At 37.8% G+C, this 27347-nt stretch overlaps 1 protein-coding gene and 1 non-coding gene across 2 annotated transcripts; one reads left to right on the top strand and one right to left on the bottom strand.

Annotated features, from left to right (window-relative positions):
* Positions 1 to 1026: 1026 nt before the first annotated feature.
* Positions 1027 to 1665, top strand: LOC127090578 (acetyl-coenzyme A carboxylase carboxyl transferase subunit beta, chloroplastic-like). The gene has a single exon (XM_051029406.1). The coding sequence runs from the start codon at positions 1027 to 1029 to the stop codon at positions 1663 to 1665; it is 639 nt and encodes a 212-aa protein (XP_050885363.1).
* A 3154-nt stretch (positions 1666 to 4819) lies between these two features.
* TRNAC-GCA (transfer RNA cysteine (anticodon GCA)) lies at positions 4820 to 4890 on the bottom strand. Its single transcript has one exon. It is a non-coding gene; the product is annotated as a tRNA-Cys (tRNA).
* Between the last annotated feature and the right edge of the window lie 22457 nt (positions 4891 to 27347).

The following is a 27347-nucleotide window of genomic DNA, read 5'->3' as shown; positions in this document are numbered from 1 at the left end:
ATAAGCTTCAGGTAATTTCCCCAAGAAAAAACTACTTGAATATAAATGTTGTTCTTTAAGAAAATGAATTGTATTTTTATTTTTTTTATTATCTTCTTATTATATATATTATTATATATATGATATGATTTATTATATATATATAATTTATTATTATCCACTTTTTTTGTATTATACTTTTATATTCAAAATGAAATATAAAAGTATAATACAAAAAATAAAGGTTTATTTTATTTTCTATTTATATTACAATAGATAATATATAGAATAGAAAATGGGGCGTGGCCAAGCGGTAAGGCGGTGGGTTTTGGTCTTGTGATTCGGAGGTTCGAATCCTTCCGTCCCAGGGGAAACCGATTGATGATATCACCGGTTTTCTTCATGAAGGCATAAAAAGGCTTCTTATATATAAGGGGCGGGCGATTGGGTCCCGTTAGTAATAGGTTCGAATCCTTCCGTCCCCCGGTTATGATATCACCGGTTTTCTTCATGAAGGCATAAAAATGCTTCTTATACGTTTCTAGGGGAGGGGATATATTGTTCATCTAAAGTTGCTCAACCTACATATTAGGAAAAAGTCAATAAATAAAGTTTATCCATAAATACCGTAGACCCTATGAGCTTTTTTACTTATTTTCAATTAGTATATTTATAAAATATACTAATTGAAAATCGAATTTGATAACTATTCTAAAAAAAATTATCATCCAATGACTATTCTATTCATCTATAATATTTTCATTCATCTATAATATTTTCATGTAAATGGAGGAAAAAAAGAAAGATCTATGCAAAGAAAGTGGTTCAATTCAATGATCTTTAATAGGGGTTAAGTAAATCAATAGATAGTTTTGGTCCTATTGAAAATAACGGTGTAAGTGAATACCCATCTAGTTTAACTGATATGGATAATAACATTGATAGCTGGAAGAACAATAGTGAAAATTCTAGTTAAGTAAATCAATAGATAGTTTTGGTCCTATTGAAAATAACGGTGTAAGTGAATACCCATCTAGTTTAACTGATATGGATAATAACATTGATAGCTGGAAGAACAATAGTGAAAATTCTAGTTATAGTCATGCTGATTCTTTAGCAGATGTCAGCAACATAGATAATTTACTATCTCATAAATTTTTTTCAATTAGGGATACTAATAGAAATATATATGACATATCTTATGCTTATGATACTAATGATACTAATATTACTAAATATAAATGGACTAATAACATTAATCGTTGCATTGAGAGTTATCTTCGTTCTCAAATCTGTGAGGATATTGACTTTAATAGTGACATTTGCAATAAGGTCCAAAATACTATTATAATTTTAATAAGGAGCACAAATGATACAAATGATATATTAGATACAAATGATACAAATGATACAAATGCGATATATGATCCATTTGATATATCCGATACAAATGATACAAATGAGATATACGATCCATTTTTCATATTAGATATAAATGATACAAATGATATATCAGATACAAATGATACAAATGATATGTATGGTATATACGATCCAGATGATATATATGAGACTAATACTAATATAAAGGATATATGTGAGAGATATCGTAGAAATAGAGAGAAGAGTACTTTTGTTCCAATAGATTATAGCAATCCCAACTGTATGGAAAAATTAGCTCGTTAATGGGTTCAATGCGAAACTTGCCATGGACTCAATTTTAAGCAATTTTTCCGACCCAAAATGAATATTTGCGAACATTGTGGGTCTCCTTTCTAGTATATTACTAACAACATGGATTCTTCCAATGTATAAAATAAAAATTCCAATGGCTTTTGCTACTATAACCTTCCCAACCACTATTTTTTTGTTTTTTCTAAGTCTAAGTATTTCAACTCTAAATAATAACTTCTATAGATACTAGGTATTCCAAAAACCATAGTAAATAAGAAATAAACAAAGAAATGGTGGGTTCCATCGTTTCTATGATTACTTGTTAAACGGCGAGGTCCTCTCTATACACCAGAGCCCCTTCCTTCATTGAATCTTTATTCAATCAATGTTATTGTGAACTTGTACAGTTCACACTTCTGGGCTCTACCCATGAAATATGTAGTAATAGGTCTTTCACAATGAAATCTAGCTATACAGTAACGATATTTAAGTATGAATATTAGTTGGGTAGTTGACCCTCTTAGTCCATTATTGCTAAATTTATGGCATAATTTGTCTTTCTTTCAAATAGGATTTTTCCCGCTTAATGGATAACTATTTTATTGACAGTAATTCGTGTGCTTCCAGCATACATTCTCCCGATTGTCCATCATAAGCAGAACTAGCAGGTTAATGGATCATTACCCTAAGAGTATAATAAGGTTTTCCTGAATCTTGACTTAAAAAAGGGCTATCCAAAAGAACTTCAATTTAAAGTCGTACAGGCAAGCGATTTGTTATATAGCATACGACTCTACTTTCAATTTTTCATTTTTTTACCTTTCATTGAAGAAATAAATAAAAAAATATACCGGGTCGATCAGACCCAGATCAGGAAAGAATCCAATAACCAGCTTTCTTTTTTTGAGAATATTTTTTAAATTTTAAAGACTATGATGATTCCGTTGCTTGCTTATTTCGTCTAGATTTTGATTCAGCAATCCCAAAGTTTCTTTTTTTTTTTCAAATAAGTAAAAAAAATCGTGACACTAAACAGAGGCTCTAATAGATCAGATAAAATCCTAAATACCCCTTTTTCCTACTACTCTTTCGATATATAATCGAATTGTTTTGAATAAAAAAAATTATTTTTGAATATCGAACTCAGAGTGCCATGCTTTTTTTACTTCATATTGGCGTAGGCATAGTCTTTTTTTTTCTACAAATAAGAATCATTGGTGCCAAGCGTGAGGGAATGCTAGATGTTTGGTAATTTCGCCTCCTAGCAAAATCAAAGATGCCATTGAAGTGGCTAATCCTACGCATATTGTCTGTACTTCTGCTTCTACAAATTGCAATATCAAAAATGGCCAATCCAGATAGAACCTCTCCGCCTGGACAATTTATAAACAGATACAAATTTGTGTACTTGTTCTCTAAACTGAGATATATCATCATACCACAAACTTGATTTGATATTTCACTCTCAACCTCTTGACCTAAAAAAAGTAGTCTGTCGAAAAAAAGTTGATGGTATAAGTCAATCCAAGAAGCTTCATCATCGCCAGGAACTTTAAAGCCTACCTTTGGAACACCTACTGGCATAAAAAAATAATCAAGTTGGCAGTTGTCTGTCAACTAGATTGTGCTTTGGTGTGAATTTGTGCTCCACCCCCCAACCAGATAATATTAAAAAAAAGACTAAATGAATAATGAATAAAGGAATGTTTTTATGAATAGGTCAATCATTCTTGGATATGTCTCTACTGCTATTAGTGTTACGTGTTATTGGACGACTAATGAATTTTATTCTTTAAAATAAAATGAAAGAAGGTTACAACCAGCAGAATTCTATTAAATCCATAAAGTAGAAAGAAATAAAATCTATTTGTTTCTACTATATCATCTATTACGGTAGGAAGGATAAAAATATAATGTTTTACTAAAAAAAGATAGTGAATATGGAGGAACCAATCTATCATTTTCTTTTCATATGGATATATGGATATCGATCTATAGATATATATGGAATGTCAATTCCATGGCGTCCACATTTCATCTAAATCGATTCTCTTTGTATTGGTTCCAATCAATCTGAAATAATGAAAAAGCAACGCAATTTTTATTCTTCTTATTTTCATTTTGAGATTTCCGATTCTTTTCAGAATCCCACTAACTAATAAATAAAAAGAAAGAATCTTTTTAGTATTCCAAAATTTAATTTGATTAAATTGAATATAAATATTCAAAATAATTAAGTTTGGAATAGTAATCCGTTTCCAATTATCTGGATTCCCGGGATATCAAGATGGCAACAATTTCAATATTTGTTTGATTCAAATAGCTTTTTTTTTTTCAAGATTATATATACATGGAATATATTACACCACTAGAATACAATAGAATTTCTAAATTTAAATAAAAATTTATTTCATTAATTAGTATTAATAAAATAGTTCAAAACTGGAAGAACCCCAGCTAGAAAAAAATTGAGACAGTTTGATGCCTTAACTCAATTAGTAATACCTTTAGAGTCCACTTGTTCCCCATACTACAAGGGAAAGGGAAAATGTAAAAACTACCATTAAAGCAGCCCAAGCAAGACTTACTATGTCCATGTCAATTATGTCTCCTATCTATATCAATATGAATCAATTCTTTTATTAATTCTTTTTTTATTGTTTACTCATTTTTCTTGAATTCTTTTTGTTTTTGTTTTTCACTAAAAATTGGAGAATATTTTATAATAATAGTGATATCTCTGGTACAAAGTCAAAAAAGGATTCCATTCCGTCATAACACCATTGGCGAAACATCCAATTATAACATCTAGCAAGTTCTTATCAGATTTGGAGTTGAATTGACAAATTGGAAGCATAAATAAAAAATATACTTAGAAGTATTAAGGTAATGAATCATACTAATAGGTAGGAATACAAAGCCCTATGTTTTATTTCCCCTTTCATTAAGTAAAAAAGAAAGAATCAAGATAGATTCCTTTGCATACTCTTATATGCATCTGTTAGTTCCCTTGGATTGAATCCTTATTGTATCCCGTCCCGATTCGTTCTCTAAAACAATTGGAAAACAGGCTAGTAAATTCTTTTACTATGGATTACCCAAAAGAAAGAGTTTTCTTTTTCGTAGACTGGAAATCGAATAGTTTTTTTTTATTATCTTGTCGATCAGGCGACACCCGGATTTGAACTAGGGAAAAAGGATTTGCAGTCCCCCGCCTTACCACTCGGCCATGCCGCCCAAATGATACAAAAAAATAGATTAGAATATAAAAAAACTAACGTATACCTTTTCAGTCACAAAAGAAAAGTAAAAATTTCGGGACAAATAGCAACCGTTAACTACAAATTTCGAAAGAATTAAGGAATCTTCATTTTTTCTTAATGAGAAAAAAAGATATAAATTGATACATAACAAATCAATATTATTATATCTTTTTTTAGAATCCTTCTCTATTTCCATTATAACAGGAACTGTTAATATATGTCAACCCCAGAATATCCATTTTTATTGTTACACATTATCTAATCGGGTATCTTCTATGTAATTATAGATTACAGGGAATTTTCCATAATCTAATCGGTTATAGGCTAAGGAATTGAGCTTTGAAAATCGACTAATGATGTTGAATTTCAAGCGTGAAAGTGAGAAAAATTTCTAGAAAATTCCTTTGGTATGGCTACGGTTTCAATGCTGCAGCATTTCAGATCTTCAAAAGGTTCATGAATGAATGAGAAGGAAAGTTTATTTATATCTGAAATTGGCTGTGCATCATGCTTCCCTCGTGTGCATGACATTTGAAAATGGATATGCATGGGCCTGTACAGGCGCATGTGAGGCCTAATGATGGGTGAAATACTGTGTTGAGTTCATTTGGAATGGATTTGGACGTGTACATGAAGTGGAATCAGCTTGCATACCAAGTTATAACATGAAATGCCAAAATGCACATAAATGAAGAGTTCTTCGAAACTCCTAAATGGTAAGTCCAAAAAAGTAATGTGAGTAATGGTTTAAAACCCCTTGAAATAAGGAACAAAAGTCATGTTGGACAAAAAATCATTTGGCATTTGGAAATTAATGAAAACTGGTTGTGAAAATCTAGGTACAAAACATGTTTAAGTCACATTTGAAAATTTTCACCAAAAGTAAGCCTAATCAAACCCCTCTGTCTTCATGATGCAAGCTTCAAATGGAAAACCTCCAACATCAAGGTTGTATATATTTTCAAGGTGATCAATTTAGATTCAAATTTTGCATCATTTGGATTTTTTATGACAATGTTATGGGCATTTGAAGTTGCGTACTTTTTCAAATTCAGTGACTTAGGTCCAATGTGACCTATAATGTTTTGTATTATCACATGTATTTATTTTATGATTATGAAATACTGTCCAACATAACATTTGACATAGACATCTCAAGCTTTCTAATTCATTTGGTCTCACCTCAAAAGCATAAAAATTAATGAAATTATGTCCTTGGTAATTTGATCCAAAATTAGGGTTTCAGTCAAAATGGCCTATAATGTTTTGAAATGAATGATGACCTTCCATATTTCAAATAAATTTTTGATGAACATGACAGTTGTTCATATGGTTCTTAAGAACGTTGTTTCTCTTGGGGTTATCTTCATTTGACAAATACATCAAAAGTTATATTTCAATGGACCTCAGTTTAGTCAAATGACTTGACTAGTCAACTTTTCAAGGCCAAACTTCCAATCTTGATGAATAAATGATTGAGTATGATCAAAGAGGCTCATATATGCATAAAATGATTAATTAAAGAACTTCCCTTGATTAAATTTGATCATAGGTTGAGGTTTCTTCATGGGCAAGGTACTGTCAAAACACAGTTGAATTAGGGTTTCCTTGGGAAACAATCCTCAAACACTCGGAGTTATCTTGATCAAATTGTCAAATTGAGATACTTGAGAGACATATATGATGATTAGGAGCTTTGTGGACCATTATCATGCTTTTTCTCATCTTCATCTAGCCATTTCATTGGGCTTAGGAGCCTCCTAGGAGCATTGGAGCACATGATCACTTGAGCTTCAAAACAAAAAGAGTTAGTAACATATTTATATGCTTTTGGTTAGTAATCAAAATAATAAAAGCATTAATATACAATACAAGCATGCTTGGTGGTTTCAAACCACTCACACAATTCCCAACCCTAGGGTTAAGGAGCTAAACATGCTATGATCCTTGAGGCAATGCACTGAGCAATGATATGATGCCATGAGGGATCTTAGGGTCAAAATTAGGTGCCCCTATTTAAGGTCATTATAGTCGGAGATATGAAGGTTAAAATCTTCCTCTCGACGAGGTAGGATGGGCTTAAATAATAACAAAGAGACGAATTTTGATGCCTAAGAGACCTCAGGATGCAAATGCATGTAAAAATAAAATCTTCATGGTGAATAATTGCCACAAAGGAAAAGAAATCTGGAGAAACTGAAAATCCATAGGAGTAACACACTCACTAGGGAGATAGAGACTTTGGGGGGAAATAAAGTAAAAATGTGTGAGTAGGTCACGACTTGAAAAATTGCTGGGAGACACAAAGGGATTCTCCAAAAATAAATCGATGGAAAGACTCAAGCTGACGCAAAGATGCACGTATTAGGGAATATGCCAATACAACAAAACTATCCACAAAGGATACACCAAATAAAATTCGGACTCAGACGGAGACGTCTACAAAGGACCCAGCTGAGGAAGAAACAACAAGATATTACGAGTTACTGTGTAATAAACTCAAAGAGAGACATGTTATCAAAACATTAGTTATTGGATGAGAGAACAACACCCTCAGGGAGAAATCTGACTCCACAGGGGATAAAAAGTCATAATAGGGAGTAGAAGGAAGGAACACCAGGGATACCAGTTACTGGGCATATAATAGGTGACCAACCAGGCATGAATTAGGAACATATCCAAGACACTCATCATCCGAAAGGAGGGCTGAAAAAGCAAGCTCGACTTACAGGATGGCCATTCGATTCCACAGGGAAATACGAATCTTACTCGACTGGGGAAGAAAAAGACTTCAACTGAAGAGCGCATGAGATATATTATCTATTACCGTCATAACGTAGATAAAATACTCGCATGGAAGATTATCTACAACCGGTTACTGGGTTAATGAAGGATAATTCGACCGAAAAGAAAGGACATCGGGATACCGGTTACTGTGTATAAAATGATGACCAATCAGAAGGAGAAACAATCATTACCAAACAAGGTTAAATGAAAGATGAATCGCAAGGGATAAATTTCCTGACAAACGCAATTATGCAAGAGATATATCCCCGGTTACTGGGTGGTATACTCAAAAATGAAGGAATATCAATATCGGTTACTGGGTAAAGATAGCCAACAAAAAGGGGATTACATCTACCAGTTACTGGACAGAAAACCACGGAAACAGGACTTACCACTACCTATTACTCGGTAGAAGGCCACAAAGTCCACTAGGGAAAGGATAAATAATTACTAGTTACTGAGCAATTGAACAACTGAACCACAGGGAACAACATGGGATAACAAGAAAGGACAGTCAATCCAGGAACAAACTAGAAAGACACAATCAAACAAGACTCAACCCGATGAGGATATAACTCAGGGGAGTAATTCCCATACCAATACACACTTGAGGGGAGACTGAAACAATAATCATCCACGAGGACATAACTTAGTGGGGAATAAAGAAGGAAAGATAGACACTTTATGCCTATGGGGCTGACTCTATATGGAGAGATCAGACGCAAACATCTGCGTGGGGAAGAACATTTCACCAATAGCAGAGGATAACAAGCAAAGATATATGGCAAAGAATGCAACATGAATATCTGAATGCTATGATTATGTGTATGATTAATGCTGACAAACAGACATATCTAACACAAACAAGTCCAGGAATCACGAATGGACACCCGGCACAACATCTCAACAAGAAGGGCAAAGCCTACTAGAGAACTCAGTTAGGGAACAACCCAAGCAGGATGAAAAATAAATCATTAGGGATATCAAATCCTATCCCAAAGAAGATGTATTCAGGAGTAGCAAAAGAAGACAACCAAAATAGAGACCTCAACTCCGGTGGGGATGATCTCTAGAAGAAGAATAATCGTGGGAAGACATCATCCACAGCTGGGGATAGACAAGTCAACACTTCCAACTACGAGAGGTAACATTCTACACAAGAGGAGTCTCTAGGGAAAAACAATCCTGACATAAGGAAGATGCAGAAGAACTTGTCAGGGAGTTTCCATTGACTCTCTTGAGGGACAGGTGGTTGCTAACGACAATAAGATCCGCCGGAGAAGAAACTCTATTGGGGAACTTATCAAGGAATGATGTGAAACTCCGTGAGGAACAAACACCAACCAGATACACATCAGTCATAACACTCCCTTCTATCTGCTGGAGAGGAAACTCTGCTAAGGGGAGAAATAGCATTTTGCTCCACTGGGGAAGGAAATAAGCATCTTCAACACCAGCTCTCAATGCTAGAAGAAATCTTTAGACTCAGAGGGGACACAAATCATCAAACTCGGAATCAGACAACCCTACCAGGGATAAGCTACAAATGTTCTCAAAGGAACTACCCTGGCTGAGGAAATTGGAAATGAATCCTTTGTTAACAAACGACATGTTAGGGATGAAAAGGGAGACAAACCCTTCACCAATTGCTCTAGGCAACTTCCTGCTGAGGAGACAATTATCTGGAAAGATAGCCATGCAGGGAACACATGTTTATTCCACTGGGAACTTATACTCATACTGGGGAAAGACGAACCTCCTCGTGAGTAGAATAACATATCAACTTTTATCAATATGTAATGGATTTTAGGTCAGTCCACACAAAGGGATGACAACCATATAATTGATAAAACACAAATGATAGTTCCTGATAAAGAGGGATACACGTCTCTAAAAGATCAAGGCAAAAATTGGAACAGAAGGAATCATCCAAAGATCAAACCATACAACCAATCATGGATTGCTAAGACTCTATAGGGGAAACAGGCATGTATGCACAAACAAACTATCCGGGAATGCGTTGGATGAACATCCACAAATTCTTCTAGGAGAAAACAATCTAATAAGATAGATCAATCCACTGCCATCAGAGAAAACCTCTCATACCAGACCCTCTGGGAAGCTGATGATGTACCATCTTTTTGTGCTCACTGGGAAGACAACTGAAAGCTGATGAAAAGGATATAAGAATGCCAGAACATGAACAAATGTCTTCCCCTTTGGAAATCATACTATCCTTTCAGTCATTGTGAATGTTCATTTTGTTTACAACAATTTATTTATGGAAAATTTATTTATTTAAAACAATGATATTCATCAATTAAAACATGCAAACATTTGTTAAACAGAAACAAATAAGATTGCAAAGAATTAGATAAAGGCTCAAATTTATTTAATAGAATGGTAGTCCGCAAATGGCGAGACTCCATGGATCTTTACAAATTTGAAATTGGTGATATACATGGAAAAAGGGTTACATTGAACATAATCATCGTTTCTCCACCAACTTTGAATCCGCTGTATTCGAAACTTCAGTTGATGATGACTGAGCGAGAATCTTTGATAGACAACGGTTGTAGAACAAAGTCTTGTCAGGATGCAATTACTTGCCAAATCCCTAATTTTTGCCTAGATTGCCCCAGGGTAAGGTACTCAATCTAGCGGGATATATATTCATCATTTTTTTATGTCTCTAACTTTTGCCTGGATCGCCCTTTCGGGTTTTCAATCCACCGAGACGCTCATTTTTGCCTAAGCCGCACTTTCGAGTTTTCAACTTAGCGAGTTATTCTATTTTTATTTTAGGCGAAGTATTTTTTGAATTCACAGGACGAGTGAAATCTTCCCCATCCATAGTTGTAAGAAACAAAGCACCGCCTAAAAAAGCTCTCTTAACAACGTATGGACCTTCATAGTTTGGAGTCCACTTGCCCCTAGAATCGGGTGTGAAAGACAAGACTTTCTTGAGCACGAGGTCACCTTCTCGGAACACACGAGGCTGGACCTTCTTATCAAAGGCTTTATTCATCCTTTGTTGATCTCTTCTCTTCAATCAAATTCAACTGGTCATAATGACTCTGGACCCATAAAGCCTCAGTCAACTTGGCTTCTATCAAGACTCTTATTGATGGGATCTCAACCTCTACGGGGAGCACAACCTCCATGCCATATACAAGAGAGAAAGGGGTTACCCCTGTTAAAGTGCGGACAGATGTACGATAGCCATGCAAAGCAAATGACAGCATCTCATGCCAATATTTGTACATAACAACCATTTTCTGAATAATTTTCTTGACGTTCTTGTTAGCAGCTTCAACAACCCCATTCATCTTGGGTCTATAGGGAGAAGAATTATGGTGTGCAATCTTGAACTCACTACACAGCTCTTTCATCATCTTATTGTTCAAGTTAGATCTATTTTCAGTAATGATCTTGTCTGGCATACCATATCGGCATATGAGTTGATTCTTGATAAACTTCGAAACCACCTGCCTAGTGACATTCGCATACGATGCCACTTCAACCCACTTGGTGAAGTAATCAATGGCTACGAGAATAAAACGGTGACCGTTCGACGCCTTAGGCTCAATCATGCCAATCATTTCAATTCCCCACATGGAGAAAGGCCATGGTGAGAAAATGACATTCAGAAGTGTCGGGGGAATATGAATCTTATCCGCATAAATCTGACACTTGGGGCATTTTTTCACGTACTTGCTGCAGTCAGACTCCATTGTCATCCAATAGTAGCCTGGTCTCAACATCTTTTTAGCCATAGCATGTCCATTGGAATGAGTACCAAATGAACCCTCATGGACTTCAGTCATCAATAGGTCTGTTTCGTGTCTATCCACGCATCTGAGCAAAACCATGTCAAAGCTCCTCTTGTAAATCACATCACCATTAAGGTAAAAACTGCCAGATAATCTCCTTAAAGTCTTTTTATCCTTAACAGATTCCCCAGGTGGGTAAGTCTGACTTTGAAGAAAACACTTGATATCAGAATACCATGGCTTATCATCTTTCACCTCCTCAATTGCGAACACGTGAGCTGGTCTATCTAAGCGCATCACAATAATATTTACGACTTCATTCTAATACTTCACTATAATTATGGAAGCAAGCGTAGCGAGAGCATCTGCCATCCGATTCTCGTCTCGAGGAATATGATGGGAGTCAACCTTAGTAAAGAAAGTTGAAATCCTCCTCGCATAATCTCTATACGGGATGAGGCCAGGCTGATTCTTCTCTCATTCACCCTTAATTTGATTAACAACAAGGGCCGAATCACCATAAACATCAAGGTGTTTGATCCTAAGATCAATACATTCTTCCAAACCCATAATACAAGCCTCATACTCCGCCATATTATTCGTGCATTTGAAAGTTACCCTTGTTGTAAAAGGAAAATGTGTGCCTTGAGGAGTAGTAATCACTGCCCCAATACCATTTTCATACTGATTGACAACACCCTCGAACACCATACCCCGTCGAGAACCAGGCTCTGGCCCTTCATAGAGCGTAGGCTCATCAAAATCTTTCTTCTTCAAATATCAAATCTCCTCATGAGGGAAGTCGTATTGCACAGACTGATAATCTTCAATTGGTTGATGCGCCAAATGGTTAGCTAAGATACCACCTTTAATAGATTTTTGAGCTCGATACTCAATATCATACTCAGATGACAACATCTGCCAACGGGCAATCCTCCCAGTTAAAGCATGCTTCTCAAAGATATACTTGATTGGATCCATTTTGGATATCATCCAATTTGTATGATTTAGCATGTACTGGTGTAAACGCGTAGCAGCCCAAGCCAAAGCACAACATGTCTTCTCGAGCATTGAGTACCGAGACTCACAGTCGGTGAACTTCTTACCCAAGTAGTATATTGCATATTCTTTCTTTCATGATTCATCTTGCTGACCAAGTACACAACCCATGGAATCATAAAGCATATTTAAGTACATAATCAACGATCTCCCTTCAACAGGCGAAGACAAAATCGGAGGCTCTTACAGATACTCTTTGATACTGTCAAAGTATTTTTGGCAATCTTCGGTCCAATCATGATGCTGATCTTTTCGGAGGAGCTTGAATATAGGCGCACATGTGGCAGTCATGTGGGATATAAATCTCAAAATGTAATTCAAGCGACCAAGAAAACCTCGGAGTTGCTTCTCAGTTTTGGTCGCAAGCATCTATTGTATTGCTTTGACCTTGGCAGGATCAACCTCAATACCTCTCTCGCTGACAATAAAGTCCAATAACTTGCCGGAACGGACTCCAAGTGTACACTAGTTCGGGTTCAAGCGGAGTTTGTACTTCCTCAAACGCTTGAAAAGCTTCAACAAGTGTTCTACATGTTCAACCTCCGTTTTCGACTTGGCAATCATATCGTCGACATACACCTCAATCTCCTTGTGCATCATATCATGAAACAAGGTAGTCATAGCTCGTTGGTACGTGGCTCCGACGTTCTTCAAACCGAAGGGCATCACTCGATAACCGAATGTTCCCCAAGGTGTGATGAATGTTGTCTTCTCCATATCCTCGAGTGCCATTTTAATCTGATTACAATCGGAAAATCCGTCCATAAATGAAAAGACGTTGAATTTAGCTGTATTGTCTACCAACATATCAATGTGTGGCAGATGGAAATCATCTTTCGGACTAGATTTATTCAAGTCACGGTAATCCACACACATTCGGACTTTTCCATTTTTCTTAGGCACATGCACGATATTGGCCACACATTGAGGATATGTAGAAGTCACCAGAAACCCCACATCAATTTACTTATGAACTTCTTCTTTAATCTTCACTGCCATATCAGGATGGGTTCTTTTGAGCTTTTGCTTCACAGGCACACACTCAGGCTTCAACGACAAGAAATGTTGCACGATATTAGTATCTAGACTAAGCATGTCTTCATATGAACAGAAAAAGTCGTCGACATATTCTCGTAGCAACTTAATCAACCCCTTCTTAACAGACTCTTCAAGAAGTGCCCCAATCCTCACTTCACGAATGCAGTGTTTAGACCCCAAGTTGATTGTTTCCAGATTCTCAAGATGTGGCTGAATGATCTTCTCCTCATGCTCAAGCAGACGGGTAATCTCATCAGGAATCTTTTCAACATCATCTTCTTCTGCCTCAAATACAGGGAACTCAAAGTCGGGAGATGGTGTTGGATCATTATCTTCAATGGGTTTGATTAACATGCATAATGATTTTGAGTATAAAAGAGATTTCAGAATTCAAACAAAGAAAATCATTATGCAGATGAAAAATTGATTTTATTCTCTTTTTAGGGATTTATGGTGATCACCAATTTTATGCAAAAAGCAAAAAGTAAAAATAATTTTAAGAAAACAAACATTTAACATGCGATTATTGAATGAATATCATTGTATTAATCAATTATGCCAACAATGTCTTTACTTCTCCTTTTGCCATGGAAGAAGGGTTTTTTAAACCAAAGGAACACATTATGTTGACTTATGGATAACTGTTGGAACATCAACAGCGACCCAATTATTGCAGATTCCTACAGGTATGACAAAGTTGCCAAGGTCTTCCTCTTCATCATCTTCAACAATGGCAGCAACTTTCTGATCTTCAACGGTGTGGATGCATCCTCCACTCTGGAACAACCCAAGATCATTAGAAACACCAGAAGAGTACCCTATGCCATCCCGGGATTTATTATCTTCCAACTTGATCATTTTCCCCAAACCAGCAGTTGCACCATGCTCAATGGCCAAGCTCGCATCATTATAGGAGACAAATGAATAAAGTCATTTCCTTGAAGGCTCAGCAATAGATAAGGCTTGGAACGGAGTCCCAACCTCATCCTCAGCATCAATATAGGAGAAGAAAGATAAATGGCTGACCAAGAGAGCCTTCTATCCCCCTACCACCACCAACTTCTTGTTCTTCACGAACTTCAACTTTTGGTGCAGGGTGGATGTCGCGACGCCTGCCTCGTGAATCCATGGTCTCACGAGCAAACAACTGTATGACAGATGAATATCCATGACCTGGAAAGTGATCTGGAAATCACTAGGTCCAATCTTGATTGGGAGTTCTAATTCGCCAATCACAGTTTTGCGCGATCCATCAAACGCCTTCACTACCACTCCACTTTGCCTCATGGGAGGCCACTGATATGAAAGTTTGGCAAGAGTGGATTTTGGCAATACATTGAATGATGACCCTATATTCACCAACACATTGGACAGGGCATCATCTTTACAGTTCAAGGATATATGTAAATCCAAATTGTGGTCTTTTCCCTTCTCAGGAAGATCAGCGTCATAAAAGCTCAAGTTGTTGCAGGCCGTTATATTTGCAAAAATGCTATCAAATTGCTCAATTGTGACATCGTGATCCACGTATGCCACGTCCAACACCCTTTGCAACGCTTCACGGTGTGGCTCTAAAGTCATCAACAAAGATAAGACAAATATCTTTGATGGAGTTTATATCAATTAATCCACAACATTATACTCACTCCTCTTGATAAGCCTCGTCATCTCATCACCATCCTCTTTTAAAATTCAAGATTGGCCAACCAGGATAGGAGCATTATTGGTTTTAACAACAACAGGGTCAACACCCTTCATAACAAGAATAGAATTATTTGAAGAAGAAGTCCCCACGGGAATGGTGTCGCAACCTGAAAAATGGAATGCGAAAAAAACAACCGGCGAAGAAAGACAGGAGAGTCGCCACCGTGCGTTATTTATCCCAATGGAGGGAAAGGAAACGCTCGAAGTAAACCTGGAAAAAGGAAAGGACAAGACAGGGTCTCGCAACCAAATCTTGGGTTCGGGAGTCGATTATGCGAGGGGAAGGTATTAGCACCCCTACGCATCTGTAGTACTCTACGGGATCCACTTTTGTAGTTCTTGTCTAAAGGGTGTGGGTTTATCTAATGTGTTATTTACTAAAAAAAAGGGGTCAAAAGAAAATGACTCGCACGGATGTCGCATCCACTGCATACGTATCTCATCTGAATATGAGAATCAGAGTCTTCGTAGCTCGGCTACTTAGGGGTTAAGGGTAATTGTGCTCGCTAAGACATCGCGTCTTATGCCTACGTATCTCATCTGGAATGAGAATCAGAGCAAGCCGTAGTTCGGCTAACTACGGGGTTATGGATTGGGTTTTGGACGAACGAAGTTACTACGCAATCTAGCGGATGCTCGACCTTTGGAGACTTACTCGCCTGTAGTAGAAGGAGTAAACGTGTTCTTAGGAGAAGAAAAATAAATGAGTTGGTAGGGTTAGGGATGCTCATGCAAAAAGGCAGTCCTTGACGAAGGAACCGCGCTACCTGTGGGGATACGAACACATACAAAACAAACATGTATAAAGTAAACGTCCCAACAAGGCAATCAGAATAAATCTCCCAAATGGCATCCCACAAGCAAAGTGGGATATCCAGCGAGCTATCCCTGCAAAAGTCATGTGAGCCTTCGCAAAAACTCAACAAAAGGGTTAGTGAAACACGATAAGGATTAGGAGAAAACATGCTACGACAAACGTAAGTCAGATTAGAGCAAAACAGAAAAAAGCAAATGCTACTGTCGCGATCACTACTGTCTCGCCTAGCGAAGGTGCTAACGAGCGCCTGCGGGTTTTGGATTTTTCATGGATAACAATATGGTTTCAGAAACCTCAAACCCTATGGCATACACTTCAGAAATTAAACGATTAAGCATTCAAGGCATTATTTATACATTCATACATAATTATGAACCCGTGGGCAAAAAACTAATGAAATTCATCCATCATACCTCAAACATTCATAGTATTCAAATTCAAAGCACAAAGGTAATGGGAATAAGGGCAAACCTGATTGGAGAGATCGGTTGAAATCAAATGGCACGGCTGGATTTGCAAATCAATGTTAGGGTTTGCTTGAGCTGAAAGTGTGTGAGTTAGAATGAACCTTTCAGAGTTGCTTGGAGGTTGCTGCAGATTAATTCTCAGTCTATCTGTCTAGGTTTCTCTCCAGGTTTTGTCCAGGGTTTTGTTTCAATGAAAACTCTAGTATTTATAGCCTAATATTGGTAGCTTAGTGGGCTTTTGAGAGAGGTCCAAGTCTGATATTTTTTCTTTTATTTATTTCTTTATTTATTTAGTTATTTATTTATTTATTTATTTATTTTCCTTTATTTTTTTTTTCGTTTTTCCTTTTTTTTCAAAACACGTGGGTTTCGCCTAGCGAGCATGACAGCTCATGAACAAACATTTGATCCTTCAAGATTAACGTTTTGACTGACGAATAGACCCCTGTTGGAAGTAACTCAAGTCTTTCCCTTGTGTTGACTGATCATCTAAATAGAACCCACAAAGTGTCCTGGATGATGTTCAAGCCTCTTGGAGCTAATTCCGATTGACATGATGAAATGCAATGTATCTAATGTTAAATGACCTAAAAATGAATGCGTGAATAAGGAGGAAAAATTTTGGGGTGTTACAGATGCCCCTATTCAGTCATCAGCTAACCCGAGCTGGATGAAAGCGAACAGCTTATCAGAAAAACAGGGTGAGCTGTGATTGAATACCAAAGACAGACCGAAAATTTGCACTCCGAGAACACCATTAAAATGTTGAAATACACCGCGCTGTTTATTTCTCTTCCGATCCTCTGGCTGAACCTGAATCAGTCTTCTGACTTAATCTGGAGTTTCGATCCTCCGGCTGAATCTGATTCAGTCTTCTGACTTAATATGGAGTTTCGATCCTCTAGCTGAATCTATACTCAATTTAGTCCTCTAGTTGGATGTTAATTTTAATCCTCGGGCTGGATACGGTTTCAATCTTCTAGCTAGATCTTCTTCGATCTTTTGGCTAGATCTTCTTCAATCTTCTAGCTAGATCTCCTTTGTTTCGAGTCTCTGGCTGAATCTATTTTCTTTGATTCTCTGGCTGAATCTACTTCGATCTTCTGGCTAGATCTGAATTGTTTCGATTCTCTGACTGAATCTATTTCCGGTCTTCGGGCTAGACCTGACTTCGATCTTCTGGCTAGATCTTTTTCGATCTTCTGGCTAGATCTTCGTCGATCTTCTGGCTAGATCTTCTTCGATCTTTTGGCTAGATCTCCTTTGTTTCAATTCTCTGGCTGAATCAATTTTCTTTGATTCTCTGGCTGAATCTACTTCGATCTTCTGGCTAGATCTGAATTGTTTCGATTCTCTGGCTGAATCTATTTCCGGTCTTCGGGCTAGACCTGACTTCGATCTTCTGGCTAGATCTGGATTGATTTGATGATAAATTCCCATCATAAGGATCTCGCATCTGAGGCATGCGCTGGTTGACTCTCTTTCGGAATCTGCGCCCAATCTTCATGTTAGATATGCAGCTTCGAGAATATCCCACTCTTGGGCTTCGTACATATTCTTCAGGCTAGAACATGTTATAACGACTCTTCGATTAGACTTTGCTTTTTAAATGCGATCCGCGGGCTCGATCCTCTTGTAGGTTGATTTTCTGGTGAGTTGTCAATCTATTCCTCCAGTTGGCTTGTTGGGGAAATAACGCTCGTAGTCGATTCTCTGGCTGAATCTTCAAAACGAACCTTAGGCTAACTCTTGGGGAAAACGATTCTCAGGCTGAATCTTCAAAAATGACCCTCAGGCTGGATCACTGTAAAACGATTCTCAGGCTGAATCTTCAAAATGACCCTCAGGCTGGATCACTCACACTTGATCCTCTGGCTGGATCTCATGACTTTGGTTATAAAGTAATTCTTCAGTCTGCTTTGAAAAACCTGTTTATCAGCTTATGTGTATGTTTGATATGCACGCAAATGAAAATGCAAACGTTATGCATGGTGCAAAAGAAAAAAAGAAATCTTTTTGGGGAAGCAACTTTGGTAGGGAGCGGATCGCTGTATGAATCCTTGAATGCTCTGTGGGTAACGATCCGTCTGCCGGGACCGGGGAGCCACCGAAAATAAATCGGCCTTTTGAAAAGTTAACCTTGCTGGGGGAGTATCAACTATGGGAACCTTGTTTGGCGAGTCTCTGTGAGGAGAGTCTGTGAGGAAAGCACTTCCTGGGGAAATGTCGTTTGAATCGACCTTTGCTGGGGATATGAACTTGCTAATCGTCCTCAAGTTGGGGATTAGAAAAAATCTGTTAGAAAATAATCTGCTGGGGACGAGATGAACACTGGGAACTCCACCCTCTTGTCTGTTGGGTATGCGACTACTCCGCTGTTGCTGGGGAAATACAGTCTGGCACTGTCAACTCCGCTAGGGATATATAGTCTGGATACTGTCAACTCTACTGGGGATAGGCTCTGTTGAGGAGAGACTTTGTCAACCACTTGGGGATGAGGATTCATGACTTGGCATCCGGTTCCTATGACCTGTAACCAAAAAATACACGTATGCCCCAGGGGATTACTCTGGTTGAATTCACCGTCCGGGATTAAGCACATTAAAAGAAATTTTAAATGTTTTCCTGTGCAAATCATCTGCAAAAGCCACCATTATATTCAGATGCAATATGTTTCCTCAAGAATTCAGACATCTTTTGCAAACAAACTGATAAATGAAAAGTAAAGAGGCTTTTTGACTGAATTATTCGACTTTTGTTGGTTGAAAAATTTGTGCCAGGAATAGGCGAGTACATCAGGAAGCTGATCCCTAGAAAGAGGCGATCGCTATAAATCAAACAAGAGAAACTATCCTAATGGCAATGTGGAAACAGGGTCCCACTGAGTTTCGACTCTGCTATGAAAGACAAATGAAGAGGATACCAGTATGTTGGGAATATGAATAAATGTCTTACCCTTTTGGGAATCATACCGTCCTTGGGAGAGCACTGAAGACGTCCCAAGTATCCTTTTGTCATTGTGAATGTTCACTTTGTTTAAAAACAATTTATAAAAAATTTTATTTATTTAAGACAATGATATTTTTCAATTAAAACATGCTAAACATTTGTTGACTAGAAACAAATAAGAGTGCCAAGGATTGGATAAAGGCTCAAATTTATTTGATGGAATGGTAGTCTGCAAATGGCAAGACTCCATGGATCTTTACAAATTTGAAATTGGTGATATATATTGGAAAAGGGCTACATTGAACATTATGACCATTTCTCCACCAACTCTGAATCCGAAGTATTTGAAGCTTCAGTTGACGATGACTGAGCAAGAATCTTTGATAGATGACCATTGTAGAACAAAGTCTTGTCAGGATGCAGTTACTTGCCAAATCCCTGATTTTTTCATAGATTGCCCTAGGGTGAGGTACTCAATCTAGCGAGATACATATTCATTTTTTATGTCTCTAACTTTTGCCTGGATCGCCCTTTCGGGTTTTCAATCCATCGAGACGCTCATTTTTGCCTAAGCCGCCCTTTCGGGTTTTCAACTTAGCGAGTTATTCTGTTTTTATTTTTAGGCGAAGTGTTTCTTGACTGCATCTGAATTCACAGGACGAGTGAAATCCTCCCCATCCATAGTTGTAAGTATCAAAGCACCGCCTGAAAAGGCTCTCTTAACAACATATGGACCTTCATAGTTTGGAGTCCACTTGCCCCTGGAATCGGGCGCGAAAGATAAAACTTTCTTGAAGACAAGGTCACCTTCTCGAAACATACGAGGCTTGACCTTCTTATCAAAGACTTTCTTCATCTTTTGCTGATATAACTGACCATGACATATGGCACTTAATCTTTTCTCTTCAATTAAATTCAGCTGGTCATAACGACTCTGAACCCATCCAGCATCAGTCAACTTGGCTTCTATCAAGACTCTCATTGATGGGATCTCCACCTCTACTGGGAGCACAACCTCCATGCCGTAAACAAGAGAGAAAGGGGTTGCCCCTGTTGAAGTGCGAACAGATGTACGGTACCCATGCAAAGCAAAGGGCAGCATCTCATGCCAATCTTTGTACGTAACAACCATCTTCTAGACAATCTTCTTGATATTCTTATTAGCAGCTTCAACATCCCCATTCATATTGGGTCTATAAGGGGAAGAATTATGATGTGCAATCTTGAACTCGCTACACAGCTCTTTCATCATCGTGTTGTTCAAGTTAGATCCATTATCAGTAATGATCTTATCTGGCACACCATAACAACATATGAGTTGATTCTTGATAAACTTCACAACCACCTGCCTGGTCACATTTGCATATGACGCCGCTTCATCCCACTTGGCGAAGTAACAATTACTACGAGAATAAAGTTGTGACCATGGGACGCTTTCGGCTCTATCATGCCAATCATGTCAATTACCCACATGGAGAAAGGCCATGGTGATGAAATCACATTCAGAAGTGTCGGGGGAATATGAATCTTATCCGCATAAATATGACACTTATGGCATTTCTTCACATATTTGCAGTAGTCAGACTCCATTGTCAGCCAATAGTAGCCTGCTCTCAACAACTTCCTAGCCATGGCGTGTCCATTGGAATGAGTACCAAATGAACCCTCAGGGACCTCAGTCATTAACGGGTATGCTTCGTGTCTATCCATGCATCTGAGCAGGACCATGTCAAAATTCCTCTTATAAAGCACATCGTCGTTGAGGTAGAAACTGCTTGATAATCTCCTTAAAGTTTTCCTATCTTTCACAGATGCCTTAGTGTCGCAACTAAAATGCGAAAAAAACAACCGGCGAGGAAAAACAACAGAAGAGTCGCCACCATTCGTTATTTATCCCAAAGGAGGGAAAGGAAACGATCGAAGAAAACCTGAAGAGAAGGAAAAGACAAGGTCACGCAACCAAATCTTAGGTTCTGGAGTCGATTATGCGAAGGGAAGGTATTAGCACCCCTACGCATCCGTAGTACTCTACGGGATCCACTCTTGTTGTTCTCGTCTAATGGGTGTAGGTATATCTAAGGTACTATCTGCTAAAAGAGGGTTAAAATAAAATGACTCACAAGGATGTCGCATCCACTGCCTACGTATCTCATCTGTGCATGAGAATCAGAGTCTTCGTATCTCGGCTACCTATGGGGTAAAGAGAAGTGTGATCGCTAAGACACCACGTCTTATGCCTACGTATCTCATCTGGAATGAGAATCAGAGAAAAACATAGTTCAGCTAACTACGGGAACAAGGGGTCTCGATTGCAACTAGGGCAAGAGAAAGGGAAGGTCTCGATCGCAACGAGGGCGAGAGAAAAGAATCGCAGCAAGGGCGAAAGCAAGCAAGGATTAGTTGTTAGTCATGAGTCAAAAACTCGGCAAGACATCGCATCTCGTGCCTACGTATCTCATCTAAACATGAGAATCAGAGTTGTTGTAGTTCGCCTAACTAGGGGTTAAGGATTGCCATCTGAATATGGACTTACAAAAGAGGACACCAGCTGTGTCAAAGGAAAGTGGGCAATGTGTTCAACGTCCTAGCAATAGGTGTCGCAACTCACTGAATCGAGTCTTAGGCAGTTACCTCTTTGCAATAGAACGGACTGACGTGCCACAAGATCGGAGATGCACAAAAGGTCTAAAAGTGGGGAAGCTCTGCCCTAGAGTTGTCATGCAATGTGGACCTATGTGTTAGGATTTACAAATGGGAACATCTACCTAATGTTAGCATGCAAATAATAAGGGAATTCTACCTATGTTATCATACAAAGGGTTCTACCTAGTGGGTGCTACCTAAACACAACAAGAATCGACGGATGGAGCAAGGAGAGGAGTCACTGATAAGGGTAGACGGCGATGCCTGAGGCAATCGACTTACAAAAGGTTAATGGCGATGCGTGAAGCAATCGACTTACAAGCGAAATGGTGATGCATGAAGTAATCGACTTACAAAAGAATGGGTGAATACGTGTTGGTTCTGTTAAGTTTTGAAAATGATTACTCGACGTTGGATCGAGCATTTGATCTTGTTTTGAAATGGTTATCGGATGTTCGTTTTAACTCTTGTATTAACAGATGAATAAAGAATGAAAGACTAAATATTATACACTTCATGGGAGAGGGGAACATTTGTTATGAATGGGGATTGTTCATGGCAATCAAACAGTAAGAATATATGCCTCATACATCATACAAGTAGGCAACAGATAATCAAGTCAGATAGGTGAATAAACATGTATATAATCCAGTCCAAGAATCAAAGAATGAAATAATGGAGCATTAAACAATGCATGGGAGTATGAACATGTTAAATAATCAAGCAATATTAAGCATGGAGGAAAGAAACAAGTATAACAAATATCAGATGAATCAGACAGATGAAAAGATGCACAAAAGGGTTCACTGAATAATTTAATCAGGAAATGAGGTGAGGATCAAATAAAATCAAGATGAAAGGCCTTTAATACATGGCATATGAGATGGATAAGGGAGGATCAAAAGATCTCTTCAATTTCCATAAGCAATCCCTAAGTCAAACTTCAATCATAGAAAAGTCAAGTCAACTTAAAAAATATGAAATAAATAGAAAATTAATCGAGAAAATTATGAAAAATTAAACTAAGTAACGTGGGATCAGGACATCATCATCCTTAAAAAATATTTTAAAAATAATCAAAATTAGTTCATAAATTAATTGAAATAAAACAGAGGTCAAACCAAAAGTCAACCAATAAGACTAGGTTAAAAATAAATCCCAAAATAAATTGAAAATGGGAAATAAAATTCCAAGAAAAGGTCAGGTTGACCATGAGACATTGGTCAACCTTCATCCCAAAAATAAAAAGCTAAAAATAATTCTAAGTCATAAAAATAAAATCAAGAAAAATAAGTGTGTTAAAATGGACCATTTAGAATAAATAATTAAAATAAAATATTAATATTAAATAAATACGAAAATAACAATTAAATAAAATTAAGTAAGACATTAAGAAAAGTAAAAACACATTTAGGCCAGCGTGACATACTTGAATAACATTTTATTAAAAAAATAACATATGACATTTTATCAATAGGGCAAGGTACTTAAGTCACAAAAGGAAAAAAAAGAATGGACCGCCCAGATTATAAGATCAGCGCACGATCCAATGGTTTATGAGCGTTCCCCATAATCATCTTCCTCACAAACCAAAAAAAACCCTAGCCATGCATGAGAAACACGATAGCATGCAGTGATTTTTTTCAATTTTCCACCCAATAATACTACCACGATAATGCGCCAAATGCCATGAAATAAAAACCAAAGTTCAAGTACGAAATGTGTAGATCATCGTGGTAACTTATTTTAGTAAAAATAATGGCTTAATCATGGAGAAAAGTTGACCACAAGAGGTCAACATGGACACGGGCAAAGGTATAAAATAACAACATGAATCCATAACATGAAGAACACATGCATATGATTTGGCATGGCACACAGTGATGATCATAGATGAGCATGATGATGAGCATGGTAAACAATAATAAGCATAGCATGGTGAACAATAATAAGCATAACATGATGAACAATAATAAGCATAGGTATACCATTCATGGCCATGGAAGATGAGTGATAGAGGGTACCTAGTGGAGGCTTGATCCAATGCCTCTTTGATTGTGGAAAGGAATAGAAGGATATGAGGTTGCCTTCTTGGTGCTTCAAGAGACCTTGAGTGAGAGAAAGGAAGCTGCTATGTGATGGAACTTTCTTGCTTGCCACGAAATACCACTGCCTCCTTTAGGTTTAGGGTTTGTAGGTTTTAAATAGTGGTGGATCAAGTGTTTTCATGGGCTTTGAAATAAGTGATTTGGACATGAGCAAAGTGAGGTGTATTTGGTGAGTGTTATTTTGGGCCAACTTAAGTGAATGAAAAATCCAATGCAAGGCCAAATGATGGAAAAAACGTGTGCTGATTTTATGCATGGCTTGGCAAGCAAGAAATCCACTCCAAGGTGGTGACTTTATGGCCATGTAACTTGATGATCAAGTCACCAATTGGAGAAATAATGCAAACAGTAGAAAGAACTCATGGAGCATAGCAACTTTCATGTTGATCACAAGTTGAAATGATGAATGGAGGAAGGTGAAAAAGGGCCCCAAAGTCATGTCATCACAGCTGCAAAACTGATTGGGCCAGTTTGGCCTAAATGCTACCTAGAAAATCAAGTCATGATGCCCATTTTAGATGAATGTATCTCTCAAACCATGAATCCAAATGAGATGATTCAAAAAGATGTGAAAGAAGACATGCCAAGGTACAATTGTTGTGACGAAAACATTTTCAAATGATGCCTTGAAGTGCAAGAAAACTGGCCAAGAAGTCTTGACAACCTTTGAAGATTTTGGACTTTGAAATTTTTCTAAGTGTCCTAAAAATATGTCTCACTTTGACTAAGCATAACTTCCTCAATTTTAATCCAAATGGAGCAAACTTTACATCTCTAGAAATCTTGGAACAAGAGGAACAACGTTGGATAAATTTTCAAATGGAGCTTTTATGTTGATGGAAATTGGGCTTAAAGTGAGTGCAACAATCATGAAAACTTGCCCTAAATGGAAAGTCAACCATTTCCAAATTAAGTAACTTCTCCAATTCCTGATTAAATGATGAATCCATGAACCAACCTTGATCAAATTTCACATGTAGGCTCCCTTAGGCATGGATTTTGAGATTCCACTCTCAAAATGTCAAGAGTTGACTTTTCTGGCCCCACAATTGACTTTTCCCAAACTATCGGATTCCCGATTCCAGTGATCAATTGAAGCAGCTCTGGCTCAAATAAAGAGCTGATTTTTTGTATGTAGACCCTTTTGGACATATTGAGGGCCATAGAAAAGAGTTTCACCCAACGAATCAGAAATAAACTAATTTTATACCAAACCCTAATTTTTGGGCAAAATGATCGGGAACTGATTACACTGCTTGCCAATGGATCTTTCTAAGATAATTGTGAGTCTTCCTAGGCCAAGATACCGCTCCAATCATGACATGGATAAGCTCTTCTATTTCCAACCAAACATTTCCTGTTGCAGGTAGCCATGAAACCCTAATTTATGATTAAATCCAGATGAACACTCTGATGGCTCTGAATCCTTCACTAATGAACTGAGGAACAAAATAAGATACCTAGAGCCCCCTGAGACTTGTATACTTAAAGAATGAAGTCCAATTCTCAAACATGCTTTGTGTGATCAATCAAAAACCTGATTTCCAAGTCACTAATGCAGTATGTAATGAATATGACCTAGTATGATGCTAATGAGGTGTGAAACAAAATCCCATGCTTCGAGGAAGAAATGAAGGGTAAATTTTGGGGTATTACACCTAGGCGGAAAATCTGACTCTGCAGAAAACATTTGATATCGTAATACCATGGCTTATCATCTAGCACCTCTTCTATTGCAAATACATGAGCTGGTCTATCCAAGCGCATCACAGTGATATTGGGAACTTCATTCCAGAGTCTAACCACAATCATCGAAGCAAGCGTAGCAAGCGCATCTGCCATCCGATTCTCGTCTCGAGGAATATGATGGAAGTCAATCTCATTGAAGAATGTTGAAATCCTCCTCGCATAATCTCTATATGGGATGAGGCCAAGCTGATTCGTCTCCCATTATCCCTTAATCTGATTAACAACAAGGGCCGAATCACCATAAACATCAAGATGCTTGATCCTAAGATCAATACACTCTTCCAATCCCATGATACAGGGCTCATACTCAGCCATATTATTCGTGCATTTGAAAGTTAGCCTGGCTGTAAAAGGAAAATTTCTGCCTTGAGGAGTAATAATCACTGCCCTAATACCATTTCCATATTGAATTACAGCGCCATCAAACACCATGCTCCATCGGGAACCAGGTTCTGGCCCTTCATCGAGCGTAGGCTCATCACAATATTTCATTTTCAAATACAGAATCTCCTCATCTAGGAAGTCGTACTGAACAGACTGATAATCCTCAATTGGTTGATGTGTCAAGTGATCAGCAAAAATACTACCTTTTATCGCCTTCTGAGCTCGATACTCAATATCATACTCAGATAACAACATCTGCCAACGGGAAATCCTCCCAGTTAAAGCAGGCTTCTCAAAGATATACTTGATCGGATCCATTTTGGATATCAACCAAGTCGTATGATTTAACATATACTGGCGTAAGCGCCTAGCAGCCCAAGCCAAAGCACATCATATCTTCTCAAGCATCGGGTATCGAGACTAACAATTAGTGAACTTCTTACTCAGATAGTAGACAGCATATTCTTTCTTTCCTGATTCGTCTTGCTGACCAAGGAACAACCCATAGAGTCTTCAAGAACTGTCAGATACATAATCAAAGGTCTCCCTTCCACAGGCGGAGACAGAATCAGAGGCTCGGACAGATACTCTTTATTACTGTCAAAGGCTTTTTGGTAATCCTCGGTCCAATCATGAGACTGATCTTTCCGGAGGAGCTTGAATATCGGCGCACATGTGGCAGTCATGCGGGATATAAATCTGGAAATATATTTCAAGCGACAAAGAAAACCTCGGACTTGCTTCTCAGTTTTGGGCGCAGGCATCTCTTGTATTGCTTTAACCTTTATAGGATCAACTTCAATACCTCTCTCGCTGACAATAAAGCCCAATAACTTGCTGGAACGGACTCCAAATGTACACTTGTTAGGATTCAGACGAAGCTTATACTTCCTCAAACGCTGAAAAAGCTTCAACAAGTGCTCTACATGTTCAACTTCAGTTCTTGACTTTGC

This window comes from Lathyrus oleraceus, chromosome 1, assembly GCF_024323335.1.
Source record: "Lathyrus oleraceus cultivar Zhongwan6 chromosome 1, CAAS_Psat_ZW6_1.0, whole genome shotgun sequence".
Taxonomy (NCBI): Eukaryota; Viridiplantae; Streptophyta; class Magnoliopsida; order Fabales; family Fabaceae; genus Lathyrus; species Lathyrus oleraceus.
This window is presented reverse-complemented; position numbering and strand designations above follow the sequence as displayed.